The 16895-nt window shown below is 49.2% G+C and overlaps 1 protein-coding gene across 6 annotated transcripts in view; it reads left to right on the top strand.

The window, feature by feature from the left end:
- Positions 1-421: 421 nt before the first annotated feature.
- The window catches only part of LOC108941174 (mitochondrial glutamate carrier 1-like), a 29956-nt gene continuing 13482 nt past the window's right edge, over positions 422-16895 (top strand). The window contains exons 1-5 of one of the 6 annotated variants that reach the window (XM_018763795.2): positions 422-544; positions 7186-7391; positions 7928-8704; positions 13975-14224; positions 15889-16014. In XM_018763795.2, the coding sequence (XP_018619311.1) occupies positions 14205-14224; positions 15889-16014 (146 nt within the window). In that variant the 5' untranslated portion in view covers positions 422-544; positions 7186-7391; positions 7928-8704; positions 13975-14204. Of the gene's footprint in view, positions 545-822; positions 947-7185; positions 7392-7927; positions 8705-8960; positions 9085-13974; positions 14225-15888; positions 16015-16895 lie in introns of those variants that run through there. The other 5 variants (XM_018763796.2, XM_018763797.2, XM_018763794.2 and 2 more) reach the window with 5 other exon arrangements.

Here is a 16895-nt window from a genome sequence, read left to right as displayed (position 1 = left end):
CATCACTAGTACAATCATGATTTTGCGACCTTTATTTAGAATGTAGCGGGAAGCCGCTTTAATACTCGAGCCGCCGCGCGAATTTATGTATCGCATCCGTTTTTATGTCTTCTTTTATTTCCAAGGTCATCTTCCAGCAGCCGGCCGTCGCGATGGCGCCTCCTCGCCACACACCTTGACTGACACGCCCGCCGTCGCCGTCGCCCGGCCGCGGACGCGCGCATTCCGCCTCGGCGCTGCAATGACGCGCTCGCACCGCCAGGGGACCCCAGCGCTCCCCCGTTTTTTTCCGACACTGCGAGGCGCTGCATTCCTCTTCTCTCTCCATCTTCCTCACCTTCCTCCACCCGTCCCGTCCCGTCCCCCCCCCCTCCTCTCTCGCTCACTGACACACACACACACACACACTCACACTCACACACACACACACACACAATGCTAGCAGCTCGTGCTACAATAGCGGCGGCGGCGGCGGAAAAGACCGGTGACTAATAATATCAGCTCTCCATCCATCACAGCCGAGTGAGCGTCGCCTTGCACTACGGTATGGATACACATTGTTACCATATTCTACATGACCATATATCGCCGAATTAACGTCTATCTCGCCTTCCGCTAGTGGCGCGCGCGCGCGTGCGGACACACACAGTAATTTGTGATCGCGTTCTTAGAATGACACAGTGCTGCCATGGCATGATGATGGGCGGCCGGCTGGCTGTGTGTGTTCGCGAGCGAGCGAGCGAGCGCTACGACGTGTGTGTGTGTGTGTGTGTGTGTGTCCGCAGTCTCCTGCGCATGCAGGGTGTGTACGATTTAAATTATTTACGTGGGTCGATCGCCGCCCGTTACGTGTCCGCGTGGTGACAAATAAGGAGAGCCGCGCTGTCATTGATTCCCCGCGACCGTCACGAAAGCGCTCGCTGCGTGTCCACTGCTGTACGACAGGGTAAAACTGGTCATTTTTTTTACACCCCAAGTGTCTCGATGCTGCTTGCCTGCCGGCCGCGCGCGTTTCAAACCGCTCTCTCTGTCTTTTTCTGTAATTATTAAAATTAATGCTCGCGCGCGCGCGCCTGCTCGAGATCAATCACACCGCGTCACTTTCCCAGGTGACGGGAGGCGCTCATTTCGCCACGGGGGGCGAAGCAGCTCCGTTAAATGGACTGGACTGTCAGTTAGCACGCGGCTAGTCGGGATTACCGAGTCGGCGGGGGCCGGTGTGTGTGTATGTGTGTGTGTGTGTGTGTGTGTGTGTGTGTTGATGAGCGCGCGTGCGTTGGTTGCGGAAAGAGCGCGCCCTCCCGTGCGCTTATCAGACGATATTAATTACACTTGCGAGGCTCTCCGAGAGCCAGCTGTGCGCGTGCGCGTGCGGTCGCGGGCGCGCGCGCGCGCGATCCGCAGCGACGGGTGGCGGAACGTGTAGCGGCGCAGCGGCGGAGGGTGGAACAGAGCGAATGTTATTGTGGGGAAAGTGCGCGCGAGACAGGAGCTGGACGGATGTGCGCAGATTACTCTGATTACCGTGGTAAAGGGATTCGAACACACACACAGGCCTAACACTGAACCGCCGGCTTTCTGAATGAGCGCTCATATCATCATCATGATCATAATCATGATGTGTTTGTTACCAAACACACCTCACCACACACTGCTTTTCGAGCACAGATACTGTGTGGCTCCTGCAGTTTATTATTATAGAGCTACCGCTGATGTCATAATAATATAATAATAATAATAATAATAATAATAATTAGTATCCTGTCCCCAGCTGGCCACATTGCTGCATCTGCTCACACTGTGTTTCCATGATGTGACTGTACTCTGGAGAATCAGAGTTACTATGGTGCAATACTGCAAGGTCTGTTGTCGCTGCAGTGCAGTATGGCCTGAAGTGTGTCTCCGTTAGCCGTCTGTGTGAACTCGCTTGCGTCACACACTGCTAACATGCAAAATGGGAAATTGCAAGTGAAAAGATGTAGCGATTCAAAACGAAAATGGAACGACTCACTGAGCTGAACACCTGTCCTCATGCAGGGCTGCCATGGTGTGGAGCCTATCCTGGAAGCACAGGGTGCTGGGCTAGGCAGGGTCCGCTCTGGAAATCACACACGTGCACACACACACGCAAACACACACTTTGGGCAATTTAGACTCACCAGTTTGCCTGAAGTGCTTGTCTTTGTACTGTGGGAAGAAACCAGAGCACTCGGAGGAAACATATTTCAAATCTCAATGCATGACATACTGTAAAAGTATAGTATTATTAAACCGGATTATTCTGTTTCATTTTGCAAGGTTGTTTTTGTTACCTGGTTATTCTTACTGGCCCTCTGATTATGGGCTGGCAGTACAGGAATGTATACTAATAATTTGCTGCTTTGCTGATGCTTTTTTAGTTTTCCATGTCTGACCCATTTATAGATCCGCATGTTTTACTGGAGTAATTCAGTGTAAGCACCTTGCTCAAGGGTACTGCGGCAGGAGCAGGGAGTGGGGCTCAACCCCACAAACTGTAGTCCCTGTCCTGGACTAAACAGTAACACAGCACACGTTCTGTTGGGCTGTGCAACTAACTGCCGAGGATGTTCTTAATTTAGTTCATATTTTAATGTGGTATTACTGCGGTATATCTGTTTCTTTGCTAATAAGTGTTTCGCTTGAAACTAAACTAGATCAAAGGTTCTTAACCTTTTCTCGGCCACAGACCCCTTAAGAAAATGGCGAAAGCCCAATGCCCTCATAGAAAAATATCCATAAATAAGCTTTGAGAAAATATTGCGCTGATTTATTTATTTTATTGAACTGAAACTTGTTTACCTTCACATGGACAGTGAGACGTTTAACTAATTCCAGAGAAAACCGCACCAGAGTACAACAGTAAATATACAAAAGTAAACAAGCTGGGGAGGTTTGTAGCATAATGGTTTTAGCTTTTTTTCTTTAGCTCAGAAGGTTGCTGGTTCAAATCTCCCCTGCTGCTGTAGAACACTTAAACAATGTATTTACTCCAACACCACACTGAATGAAAATAACTCTGAGACAAGTGTACAGACACCTTTGTACAGTAATTACATCATGCAATAGTGAGAGCACAATAACATGTTTATTACACTTTCTGTGCTGTACCGATTCTCTACAGAAAAATATTTTGCCAGTAAACTCAGTAATACTACTATGAGGCCACTTACAAGGAGAGATATGAAACATTCAAGTGAACAGGACAAAGAAACACGTAATGCAAAGCTGACTTTCATTGAAAATAAACAGTACTGTAATTATTGAAATTCTAATTTATTTAATCCATGAAAATATTCTGTGCTTTAAACCACAAAAATAAAAAGATAGATAGATAGATAGATAGATAGATAGATAGATAGATGAAGTGGAAAACTATTTTATCATTAAAATATTTATACTAAAGTTTGCACATCCATAAATGCTCTTCTACCTGGATAGTAGTTCCATTTGAGTACTTTCTTTTTCTGTATTAAGGTGGACACTATCCTGAGACATGAACCCACAGCTTTCAGTTCTCCTGCTCTGTGCCCTTAACCATTCCTTACATTTACATTTATTTATTTAGCTGAAGCTTTCCTCCTACGCAACTTAATGTGTTAATGTATTATATAATTATGTACTCATTTATACCACTAGGTAATTTTATTGGAGCAATTTAGGGTAAGTACCTTGCTCAAGGGTATTATAGCTGGACATGGGAGTTGACCCTGCAACCTTCAGGTCCAAAGGTGGTAGTTCTAACTACCATGCTGTCAGCTCCCCCCCGTTTCTTTATGCGCTGTTTGATTTGCTCTGCTGCTGCCTAAAAATGGGGGCTTTTTCAGTTTGTTTATTCAGCGTTACCTGTCCGCATGAGGACAGTCCAGTGGATGGGTTGGTGTGAGTGAGTGTGCAGTGAAATTAGGTGGCAGCCGGGTCCAGGCTGGGAAAATAGGACTGAGACTGGGAGACAGCGAAGGCGACGGGATAGACTGCAAGCAGAAGAGTTACTGCTGTAAGAGTTAATGATGTATGGATGAGTGACCCAGTGTAAGTAGTGTATCCAGCAGTGTAAGTCTTTGGGTGCTCTGGTTTCCTCCCACACTCCAACGACATGCTGTTGAGGTTCACCCACAGTGTGTGAGTGACAGAGAGAGTGTGTGTGTGTTCCACTGATGTATGGATGAGTGACCCAGTGTAAGTGGTGTATGTAGCAGTTTAAGTTACCGTGGTGAATAAGCTGTGTGGTCTGATAACACTACATAGAGTTCATTGGAAGTTGCTTTGGAGAAAAGCGTCTGCTAAATAAACAAATGTACTGAGTGAAGGGGACAGCTGAGGGGACTGAGACAGAGAGTGAAGGTTGTCACTGGAGTACAGAGGGAGAAGGGGACTGAGACAGAATGAAGGGTGAGACAAGTGGACTGGGAGACAGAGTAAAGTGAGACTGTGAAGTGAAAGCCACAAGGAGAAGTACATTCCCTTTATCATGTGACACACGTCTCCTCTTCCGCTCCTTTGTCTTCTCTTGCATTTTCACTTGCTCATGGGGGGTGAAGTGAGTCTTTCCACGTGCGTTCCTTTCCGTATTTGACTTTTTTTTCTTAGACCTTCTTCTCCAGAGGGACTCGCCATTACCAAAAATACACAAGTGCATCGATCGGCACGTTAACGCAGCCCTTTCCTTTCGCCGCCGTGCCGTCCGGGGTCCTGATCATGTGTCCACCATGTCCGTTACCTGCATTTGGTCTCGTCAGCTGCCTGGGTTGGGAAACGCTTCGTAAAGAGGCCTTGACCTGGTACAGAGCTCCGTCGGTTGCCATGACGTCACCTTGGGTGTCACATCTCGGTGGGATGATCAGCTTTACCCCGGTGACCTTTCTGTCCCTCGTTCATGATTCTCGAAGAGTCATCCTGAACTGCACACTGGTGGGCAAAACAGAGTAAATATGCTCTTTAAGCGCTACCTGGAAATGCTACGGAAATGCCACACGGACCTGTAGGTGAACCAGAGGGAGGGCCAAACATCATTGGTTTTGGATGCTCAATTCCAGAACATTCTCACTTTCTTCCTGGCAGCAGCAATCGTGACCCCAGCTTTGGGTGGCCGACAGCCCTGAGGAGAGAGTGTGTGTCTGTGTGTGTGTGTGTGTGTGCATTTGAGATCCACACTGCTGTAAACGGGGGTCTCATCATTGGAGTGACACATCTCTCACCTCAGAGCGAGTCCTCAGGGGTGGCGCTTATACAGTGGACAGCTGAGATGCCCCTGGACTTGTCCAAACAGGGCAGTGCCAAATATCTTCTGTTGTCATGGAAACTACAGCCTCTGGCAAATGATACAGCTCAAACTGTAACCTTTTTGTGGTATATACATTCATGTCAGTCTGGTTTGGACCAGTCTTTTGTAGTCATGCCACACACACACACACACACACACACACTTTCAGAACCACTTGTCCCACACAGGGTCACGGGGAACCAGAGCCTACCTGGCAACACAGGGCGTAAGGCTGGAGGGGGAGGGGATACACCCAGGAGGGGACGCCAGTCCATCGCAAGGCACCCCAAGCGGGACTCAAACCCCAGACCCACCCGAAAGCAGGACTGCGGTCCAACCCACTGCACCACCGCACCCCCAAGCACATAATAGTGTAGACATTTAGAATGTATCATATGATGTATTTGTATTTTATATGCATATGATGGGATATCCTGCAATGCAATACACCTGGTTCCTGCTCATCGCAAAATGATCTATGCTAGGACTATTTTTCCCCATAAGAAATAATGGAAAATGTCGTCGATATGGACATAAAGAGCTTTTCGTCTTTCTGCTGGGGCTGCTTTCAGCGCTCTTAAAGATATGCAGGAGGAATATGCAGGAAATGTAAAACTTTGGGACGCAGTGTAAATGTACACTGCAAAAAAAAAGAAAAATACTAACAGCACACATGTCAGACAAGCCATATGTGGAGCAGTAACAATTACTGCATTGCTGTACATTTTAATTATTTGGGATGTTGTGCCTACGTTATCGTAACACGGTGAATGAACACCTGGGAGCAGGAGGCAACAGGAAACATCTGCTGTGGAAAAAAGCATATGGTTGTGTGCTATAAAAGGTATGTACTAGCATGGTATTTTGTTCAAAACACTTGACAGCCCTAAAAGACAAAATATTAGACAGTTAAATGTGTCCCTTCTGCAATCCCAGCAAACCTGCAGCTACATTTTCATCTCTCCTTGTCTTTCTTGAGGCTGAAGATTTTTCCTCATTTTTTACAGGCAAAAATCGATGCCACCACCATGCAAGCTGTGGCTTTTTGTGGGGAGAGGTGGACCCGGCAGAACTTTAACCATAAAGATGCTTAATTGTAAACCAAAACAGGGCCTTCTGAGCAAAACTGAACCAAAACTGCATTTTTTTTTCCTCTGACTGCACAATCAACCTGCTCTTCAGGCCAGCTGCCTTTATAGTCTTCCGAATTGGGCCCTCAAGTGTCGGCAGATGGCCGTCATTATTCAGTGAGACCAGGGGTGGGTTGCTGGGAGCTGTCCATCATGATGCTCCCACGCCCTGCCCTGCATTGGACCTCCCACCAGCTCGCAAAAATTTCCACAGAAGGCCCCTCTGTCCATTCCAGATTCCCAGGATTCTCCAAGACTAACATTTCTGGAACCCGCCTCTCACACTGAACCACCGCTTCTTCTTTGATTCCATGTCTTCTCCCTTTTCGGTGACCGTTTCCCTCTAATTTATTCCTTTTATTTAATCGATTTTTAACTTTTCACAGTACTCTGGTTGCTTCTTATCTGCATTATCGAATTTGAAGACTCAGATTATGACCAGTTATCTGCATTTGTTACCTAGAATGATCTTATATGTTCTGGACCATTCTGGATTCGAGGTTGGATATTTGTCGTGTTAACCATGGGAACCTTCTGACATCACCGTACAACTTGCAATAAAAGAATCATCGGTGGAGTTGTTTGAATATTAGATACATCTTAACATGTGGTTTTGTCCTACAGTCTCTCTCAAGCGGTGTTCCACAGGGCTCTGTTCCGGGTCCCGCTCTCTTCTCTTTTTATACCGCACTCTTGTCTTGGTCATGGCTTCTCATGGCTGCCCTTACCATTACTGTGCAGACAACACTCAGCCCTTCCTCTTTTTCCCCCCAGAAGAAGCAGCTACTATATGTCCTCTCGCACTGCAACATGCCCTTTGCAAAGGACGACTGATCACCATCTCCAGCTCAAGACTTGAGACCTTTCATTTCATTGCTGGACCTTCCACTTGTTGTGAAGACATCTGTTCGATCCCATCACCCGAGCAAGAGTGCTGCGCCATTCCACCTCTGGCTGTCTGCTTAACCCATTCACAAGGGGTATGAAGTTGAAAGTTCTCAGTCTTGGCCCCAATTTGCTGGAATGAGTCCCTCCCTCCCTCAGAACTGCTGAATCCCTGCATTCACAAAGTGTTTCAGACCCATTTCTATCCAAATACCCTGGCAGATACGTAAATGTCATCAGTCTGCTATGATTGTCTGTAAATATGCTGCTTCAATCTCACTTCTGTAAGCAGCAACTTGAGTAACGCGTACCAACAAAACGGCGCACAGCAAACAAACTGTCCTTTGATTGTGTGTCTTTATCTAAAGCTCTTTGTCTTTTTTGAAATACGCCTTTGCTTTTCCTTTCAAAGAAGTTTCTTGCCAAAGGAATAAATGTACATGTATATGAGGGTAAGATTGTCTCATGGGGGAAATGGTCACGACAAACGAGCAAAAGATCTGCAAAGACAATGTATGGCAGAGAACCATATAGTAAGATGTAAAACACGGTACAACGCAGGAATATATGCTCTCATTCTGTCCTCTCTGTGCCTGAGTGTCTCTGGTTTCTCGTCTCTCCTGTTTTTTAGGGTTTGCCATCCTGTGGACAGGAAGTATCAGTGAGGGATCTTCCCCACCTTCAGTCTCTGTTCATTCACACACACACACACACACACACTCACACACTGCAGAGAGCTGAGCCCTGCTATTATACACCTACTGCACTCTACACTGCAGTGTCATGTGGTATACTTTACAGGCCTGGCTGTTACAACAGTACAGCCTACACTGGTATACTAAACCTGTCTGGCTGTTACCACGGTACAGCGTCCAATAGTATACCATAGAGGGAGAGCTGTTAGTATTGTACTGTAAACTGTTGTGTACCATACGTGGCTGTTGGTTACCACAGTACATAACATAGATTATTATACTGTACTATACATCACAGGCTGTTATTAGAGTACAGGCAACCAGGTGTATAAAGAGTAGAGGAGAGTAGAGAAATGTACTTTTGTTTGCACTGAGCTGTACCTCGTTTGGGGCAAATGAAAGTATGTCTGCTAAAGGAAAGAACGTAAATGAGAGCGGAATGCTCATTATAGTCCGTGCGGAGTGTGATGTGAGCTGTAGTACCGCGGTCGTTCGTTCATACGACCTCCCTACTTATCTCTCATAGGTGATCTCACACACGAGCGCATACATTACTGCAGCCCGAGGAGATGACGGCGTGGCCACGCCCCCTTTTCCAGCCAGCCAGTCAGAGCGGGGCCTAGATAACCTCCCGTACTGTGCTGACTCTGAACTGAGAGACTAGTGAAGTGGAGGGGAGGTACATGCGTGGAAGAGACGGCACTTGCGGGCAGGTACAGCATGTGTCTCCAGGGAACGAGCGGAGGGGGCGGAGCCTGGGGTCGTCTGTGGAGCTCCCGTCCGCGGGGGCCCCGATCGGGGGTTGGGAGTGCGGGAGGAGCACATCTCATCCTGTCTCGCAGCGGCTGAGGAATGGTTTCCAGATGGCTTGTGCAGACCAGCGCAGTGGGCCAAGATCACATGGACTGGGGTGATGCCGGGCTTGCGGTTCGGGGGGTACCGGCGGTCATCACAGGCACGTAAGAGGGTTCGAATCCCACCGCTGGACAGGAGAAACCCGGCCCCTCTTGGCCAACAGGAAACAGTCACGAGAAAAGTTATTCCTTCTGTGATTTATCGTCTCACTGTGTGGGAGGTCACCGTTGTTATGAGTGTGGGTATACCGCGGTACGCCAGCTGGAACTAACACACATTTTCCCCCAAAGCGACTTACGATGTTAATTATTTACCCATTGAAATATCCTTGTCTTTCTTGTGCCGCAGTAATTCAGGGTAAATGCCTCACTCGAGTACTACTGCAGGAGGTGGGATTCGAACCCGAGTCCTTCAAGTGGAAAGTGGCTCTAATCACCACAGCACCTGTTGGCCCTCTGTGGTTTCCAACACACCGCGAAAGCACAACTCCGGACACGCCGGGCAGTTGTGTCAGTTACAGTGGTGTGTGAAACGCTGCGATGTAGAATAACTCAAAGTGCAAACATTTAACACACACAGACATTTGGAGAGAGAGAGAGAGAGAGAGAGAGAGAGAGAGAGAGAGAGAGAGAGCAACAGGGTGAGCGCATGACCCCGGATGGATGTGAGATTGAAACAGGCTGGGATTAGAGTTATAATCCCACCACATTGGGGGAAGGGGGGTAATCAGATTTGCGGCGGACCCCTCTCTCTCACCCCCTTCCTGTCGCGCTGCTCTCCGCCCGCATATTAAAAGCAGTGGACTCTCACACCGGGCCGCCGTGTTCGCACCCGAGGTCTCCACCGCTTTGCCATGGGCATGGAGTCGGGAAGGACGGAGAGGTGGCTCCGCATCGCATTCGAACCCGAGGAACGGCCCGGGATTTTTTTCGGCACCGCGTTCAGATTTGGGATCGGGTTCGAGTTTACGGACAGCATTGGAGGGAGAGGGCTGTGCGTGTCTGGCTGCGCGTGCGAGTAAACACGCACATCAAAGGCACAGCAAACACTGGCTCGTTGTGCCGCTGCTGTGTCCTCAGTGTGCGTTTGGGTCTCCTTTTCATTACCCCCCATGAAAAGAGCTGGGTGGGGCATCGGCGTGTCCGCGGTCCGGTCGTAACCAAACCCGGCCTTTCTCTTCCTCTGTTTTTACTGCTGGTGACCGACCATTCATAATTCAGTAATCTCACACGCACATACACACGCACACACGCACGCACACACGCACGCACACACGCGCGCGCAGAGTCCGTGTAAAAGTCACACAAACCTACCACGGGAGCGAACGCAGGAAACGGGTGAGATCTGTTAGCGAACGCGTGACGAATCCAGGAGAGTCAACAGGATCAGGGACTCGTCGTGGGAGGATTACTTTTTGGACTCCACATTTTAGGGGGGGGTCGGGACCTTCTCTGCGAAAATGGACGCACGTTTATTTACGCAGCCGGTGCTCTTCTCGAGAATGACCCGCACCGATTTATACCACGCGGGGATTTTTCGGCTCGGTAAGTGCGTCGGCCCAGGGTGCCACGGCAGCAGATGGGATTCGAACCCGGGTCCTTTGCGCGCAGGGTGGTCGCCGGAGTTGCTTCAGTGCTTTGGCTCTTGCTGAAGGGCTTCTGTTGGCTGCCCTTCGAACCGTGCGGTCAGAGACGGTGTGGCACTGGAAGGCGCCGTGCGGGAGGGAAGCCCATGTGTCTCATTAGGCCCCGCCCCCTGTGCCTCCCTCTCTCATGCGCAATTAGGCCCAAAGCATGGCTCCGGTTTTAAAAAGAATCCCTCCTGTCTCTGTCCCTCCATCCAGAACAACAGTGTAATTAGAGGAGACGGGTGCAAGCAGACAGTTGGCGAGTGTGAGTCTGCGTGGGTACGAGGTGCGTGTAATCCGCTCTCGCGCCTTGGGCACGTGTCAATTTGCGTAGGACGGTCAGAGTGTTTCGTTGCATTTATCTGACGCTTTTCTCCAAATCAACTTACACCGATTTCCCAGTGTATACAGCAGAGCAATTTTAACCGGATCAATTCAGGGGAAGCACATCGATCACGGGTGCTGCAGCAGGAGGTGGGATTCGAACCCAGGTCCTTTGGGTTGAAGGGAGCAGTGTGAACAGCGTGCCTCCTGCCGTTTCCCCAGCTTTGCCCCACTCCCCTGCAGTGAGGGTGAGACAAAGTGCATTGTGGGAAGCAGGAGGCCGCGGACCGTCTGCTGGGAGGAGGAGATGTGCCGCTTTCTCAGGGTTTATCGCTGACCCTTGAACTGACCGAAGGTCTAAGTGCGTTCTCCATGTGCTGTTCCCGAGGAGGCGGAAACATCCGGAGTGTTGCGCAACACAAGTGCACTGGAGGGGCGGGGGAGATAACCAGAGGACCCTGACCAGGTGGTGCACAGGTTATTCCTGGGAAGGTGCTGATCTATCTGCTCTGATGGCTCTGCTGCCCCTGGGGGTGAAAGGTTCATGCGTCTGTCTGTGTGTGTGTGTGTGTGTGTGTGTGTGTGTGTGTTTTAAGGATTGCATGCCGTTCGCTCCTCCTCACGGTTACACTCATCTCACACTTTTCTCCAAAGTCCCTTGCAATGTTAATCCACCTACATTTATTTCCCCACCTACAGAGCACGGTAACTTTACTAGAGCGATTCAGAGTAAATCCCTCAGTGAACATGCTGGTTGGCCCACGGTTCAAGCGATGGTTCCGACACCTCATTTAGCCTCTGGTGGATTCCAAAATTTATGTCTGGTGATACATTTAATGTATGACTTAATTTATTGTGATGAAGGCCTTTCAGTGAATGTTCCCCCTCTGCTTCCCATGGGACGCGTCCCTCCGTTCACCCGGGGACAGGTGGCTCACTGTGTCTGCACCGCGCAGTCGGGTGTAGGTTCGTTGCCCTATCAGCAAATGTGGAGTCTGCATGCTCTTCCTGTGTTTGCGTGCGTTTCCTCCAGGTGCTCTGGTTTCCACCCACACTCCGGGTGTGTGTGTGTGTGTGTGTGTGTGTGTGTGTGTGTGTGTGTGTGTGTGTGTGTGTGTGTATGCGCGTGTATGCGCGTGTGTGAGTGTGGCTGCTTTGTGATGGACTGCTGCCCCATTCTGGATGTACCTTCACCAGCACCCTCTTCTCCCAGGATAGGCTCCAGATAGCACTGACCCTGCCTTAGGATCAGTAGTTACTCACAGTGCCGGAGTCTTTTTTTTGGACAGAACTAGGAAAAGGATTCCAGTGGAGAAATATTGGGAAATAAAGATTCACTGGTGTTGAGTTGGGGCCTTGACTTAAAGTCATCTTGTTACTCTGGTATTAATTTTCACAATCGATATTGTCCATTTTGTCCTGGTCCCAGGCTGCACGGTGGCGCAACGTGTAGCACCGCGTGGCATGAAAGGACATGGGTTCGATCCCTGCTCAGTCTGTGCGGAATTTCATGTTTGCCTGGTGTCTGGGTGGGGTGCCTTGGGGTGCTCTGGTTTCTTCCCGCAATCCTAAAACATGCAGTTCCAGTGGATTGGTCACTGTACATTGCCTTTGGTGTGTGTGTGTGTGTGTATGGCCACCCTGCAATGGACCGGCACCCCCCCAATGCGTCCAATGCTCCCCGGATTGGCTCCAGACCACTGTAACCTTGCTCAGGTGAGGGACGCCCACTGAAAACGTGTCCAACATATGGACATCCAGGACGGAGAGGCGAAGGGGTGTCTTTAGTCATTCCAAAGGAATATTTCTCAGGGTTCCAGGCAAGAATAAACTGATGTAACATGAAACCATGAGCTATAGGGGAAGTTAATGCTCAAATGTGACATGATCACGATCCCCAAGGAGGTTCTTCCATGTCTCGAACCCGAGGGCACAAACGCAAGGTCCACGCAGCAAGGCGGCATCCTTCTCATTTTTCGCCGTGAACGGTGGCTGAGATCCAAAGGTCTCCGCGGCGAGCAGAAAACATGCTTATCGGCGGAGCGCAGCGCGACGCCAGAGTCAACAGTCGCGCGAGTGTGTGGAGTGGGAGGCAGGGAGGCAGGGAGGCCGCGCCGCGATTGGTGCAGAGAGGGGCGGAAAAGGCAGGAAACAGGAAAAGAGCGCGCGCACAGAAGGTGTGGGTGCTGCAGGAGGCGCTCTCGGCCAAACCGCCGTGCAACGCGATCCCTGGGCCGCGGAGCTGCAGATACACGTGTCGCCGCTCTCAGTGTACAGTTACATTGATCTGATACTTTTCTCCAGAGAAATGTACGGTTATTTACCCTTTTCTAAAGATGGCTAATTTTACTGGAATAAGTACTTTGCTCTAGGGTATTACAGCTAGAGGTGGGATTCGAACCTGCAGCCTTTGGGTCCTTTGGAAACTGAACAAGCAGAGCAGAATCTGAGGGTCTTCCAGTAACACTGAACCATCAGCATGAAATAACCCCCCCCCCCCGACCTGTCCTGGTCAGGGTCATGGCAGTCCAGAGCCTATCCCGGAATTACTGGGCACCGGGGGGGTGCAATGTAGGGGGGGTACACACTGGACAGGGCGTCAGTCCATTGCAGGGTAGCCACACACAGAGCCATCACACACCACGAGCAATTTGGTGTCACCTGTCAACCTCAGCTGCATGTCTCTGGTGTGTGGGAGGTAACCAGAGCATGCGGCGGAAACCCACAGAGGCAGAACATGCAAACTCCACACACTGACACAGATTTGGACCTATACCCTGTATAACAGCCCAAGCACTGCGACACCAGAACATTTTGGAATCGTTACCTAAATACAGTATCAGTGATACTGATGACTGATATACAGCGTATTTACTGACACTAGTCTTTGGGGTAAGTGACAGTATTAGATTATTTACTGTGATTTACCCTTTCGTGCAGTCGGGCAATTAAAAGCTGGGCAGTAAAAAGAGCCAACAGCACAGTTAGCTTTGTCTAAGAGGACCGGTCCGTAAAACTCTTGCAGCAATGGTACCAGTAATGGGGACGCGACCCCGGGGTGTCTTTTTTGGTGGGGGGGGGTCAGATGCCGAATGGCTCTTAGAACCCGCGAGTAGAGAGTGGCATAAGGAAACATCCGGACAAAGGGTCTAACTTCTCTTTCTTCCTCTCTTTCAGACGTCAGAGCTGATTTCCATAAGGCAGCTGCTGCTCGGCCAGGAGCTCCGACCCACAAACCATCCGGCGCGGGACCCGAATGCACAGCGAAAGACTGGCGGACGCACCCTATCTACACTACTGACTGACCTCAGAACACTGCAGGACCCCCAGCAGACACACTGCCAGACACTGAACCCCACACCCACACACACACACACATACACACCCACAGCAAAGGTTCCACATAAATGGCGGACAAACAGATAAGGTAAGGTTAATTAGTGGGACCAAAGGACAGAGAGGCTGGGTTTGGTGGTTTGTGGGTGTGGGGGGGCGATTCGGGGAAGTGGAACACGAACAGGAAGGAATGTAGGGAAACAGGAACGTACTGTAGGGTCACAAGTGTCGCTTTCTTTCCTCTTGGGCTGCGAACCAAACCGGAAGATTCGCACCATGAAGTGTCTTCAGTTCTGCTCTGAAATATGAGCTCAAAGTGTCGAAAGCAAAGGAATTTCTCCAGTGCTGTGATGGGGGTGGGGTCCGGTCCAGGGTTTACCCGGCCTAGTGCTTCCGGGAGAGACTCTGGGCTGTCGTGACCTTGATGTGCGCACACACACACACACACACACACACACACACACACACAATAATAACTGATGCTCATTAATTGTTCATTCAGATGATGCTTCCAAAGTTAATCTTAGTTATTTTTCCATTTACACAGATTGGCAGTTTACTATAAGTACCTTGCTCAAGGGTAATGCAGCTAGAGTGGGATTTGAACCTACAACCTTCAGGTGTAGAAAATCCATCCTAATCAGTACACTACGCTACCAGCTCATCTTTATAAAGCATTCACTTTTAATGTGTACTTTAGAAAAGTAAGTGGAATTAAACATTAAAACGTGTTTTTTACCCGTTTAATCAATACAGTTTCAGAAAGTGATTGATATCTAAGGGTCCAGATAGCATCAAGCAGATGGTGTAATAGTTTGAGCCACTGCACTTTGGGCTCAGGTTCAAACCCCATCCCGCATCTTACGTTTGAGCAAGGTACTCACCCGAACTGATACGGTAAAAAATACCCAGCTGCCCATTACAAACAGCTTATAGTTGAAACCTCACTTTGGAGAAAAGTGTAATGATAAATAAATATGAATATGGAGCTCATTACGTGTGCCTACAAAGTGCCGACATGGTTATTAGAGCTCCATATGTCACATCTGTATCATTTACCTGATTCACCTCTTCTAAAAAGTGAAAGGCAATTGATTATCATTAATTACATTATTACATTATTAGATGCAGTCAAGTTTCGCTTAAGTAAAACATAAATAAAATTTTGAAACAAAATGAGATTAAAAACTGAAGCTGGCAGACAAGGAGGTGGCTGTAGCGAGTTACACTTTGGTTACCGGGACGACTGACACCACAGTGGTTAACGCTGCTGAACCTAGAGGTTCTAGGTTTAAATCCCGGCTATAGTACCCTTAAACAAGGTACGAACCCAAAACTGCTTTGGAAAAACCCCTGCTGTATAAAGGGGTAAATTGTTGCTATCATGACGTGGTAAGTGAACGGTGTTGCCTAGAGGAATCGATTTAAGCACCCGGAGGAGAGGGCGCCGACAGCTCCACCACCTGGTCCACAGGTATCATGACAGTGGGTAAAGAGGACAAGTGACAGATCCACTCTGGGTTGTCCTGTGTGGGTTCGGAACCCGTGCCGCTTTTCCATCACAGGACTCCAAAAACATGGTTATCATGGTCCAGTGCAGTATTACTACTACTGTTACTACCTGCCCCTCTCTAATGCGGCTGAAGGTGGCATTGCAGGGGCTATTTGAAATGGCGATGTAAAACAGGGTAAAATGCCACCTGCTTTCACGGTGAATAGTAATCTTGCTCCATCCGCTCTGTTCCCCCCTCCCAGTCTGCCTGCCAAGCTCATCAATGGAGGGATCGCAGGACTGATCGGGGTCACCTGTGTCTTTCCCATAGACCTGGCAAAGACCCGCCTCCAGAACCAGCAGAACGGATCCCGCATGTACACGAGCATGTATGTACAGCCGGGCCCGTGACCGTCTCTTTAAATCGTTAAATTGATTTCAGTTTAAAAATTAATTAACTGAGTCGATTTCAATTCTTTTCTTTAATAATGCCTGAGAAAAAAAGTCTGGTGTCCCGTACAGGTGTGCTGCTGGGATAGGCTCCGGATCACCGTGACCCTCCTGAGGACAAGCAGTTATTGAAAGTGAATGGATGGAGCGATGGAGGGATGGATGAGGGATGAATGGATGAGGGATGGATAGATGAGGGATGGATGGTTGAGGGATGGATTATGGATGAGGAATCGGGGGATGGAGGGGTGGATGGATGGATGAGGGATGGATGGATGGAGAGATGGATGAATGCGGAATAGATAGATTGATGGATGAATGCATAAGAGACAGATAGATGAGAGATGGATGGATGGATGAAAGATGGATGGATCCTAAAAAAGTCTAGAATTTTCTACATGCCGAGTGTTTTTTTTGTCCGTCTGCTGTTTTCAGAGAGCACAGCTTGGACTGCGGTCTGGGTTTCATTCTGTCTGGTTCCTTGATGTCACGCAAACCCAGAACAAATTCAGCTCAGTGTGTGTGTGTGTGTGTGTGTGTGTGTGTGTGTGTGCGCGCGCGGGTGTGTGTGTCTGAACCACGCCGCTCAGCTCAACCCCGTGGTCAGCATCATCTCACCTGGGGCTTTTCGGGCTTATTCGTGCTGCTTTACCGTACCTTTAAACTGTTTTACGTTCCCGGTTACTGCTGTAACCGCTGTTAGACGTGTCGGTCCAGAACGAGCTGCTTGGGTTCGATTCGGAAACCGGCGCCGCTGTATTACCTGCCCGTCACGTCCTTGTCCTTTGAAAGGAAATTATTGATCTGGTGATGGGAGAAG

The sequence above is a fragment of the Scleropages formosus genome, chromosome 11 (assembly GCF_900964775.1).
Source record: "Scleropages formosus chromosome 11, fSclFor1.1, whole genome shotgun sequence".
NCBI classification, from domain to species: Eukaryota; Metazoa; Chordata; class Actinopteri; order Osteoglossiformes; family Osteoglossidae; genus Scleropages; species Scleropages formosus.
This window is presented reverse-complemented; position numbering and strand designations above follow the sequence as displayed.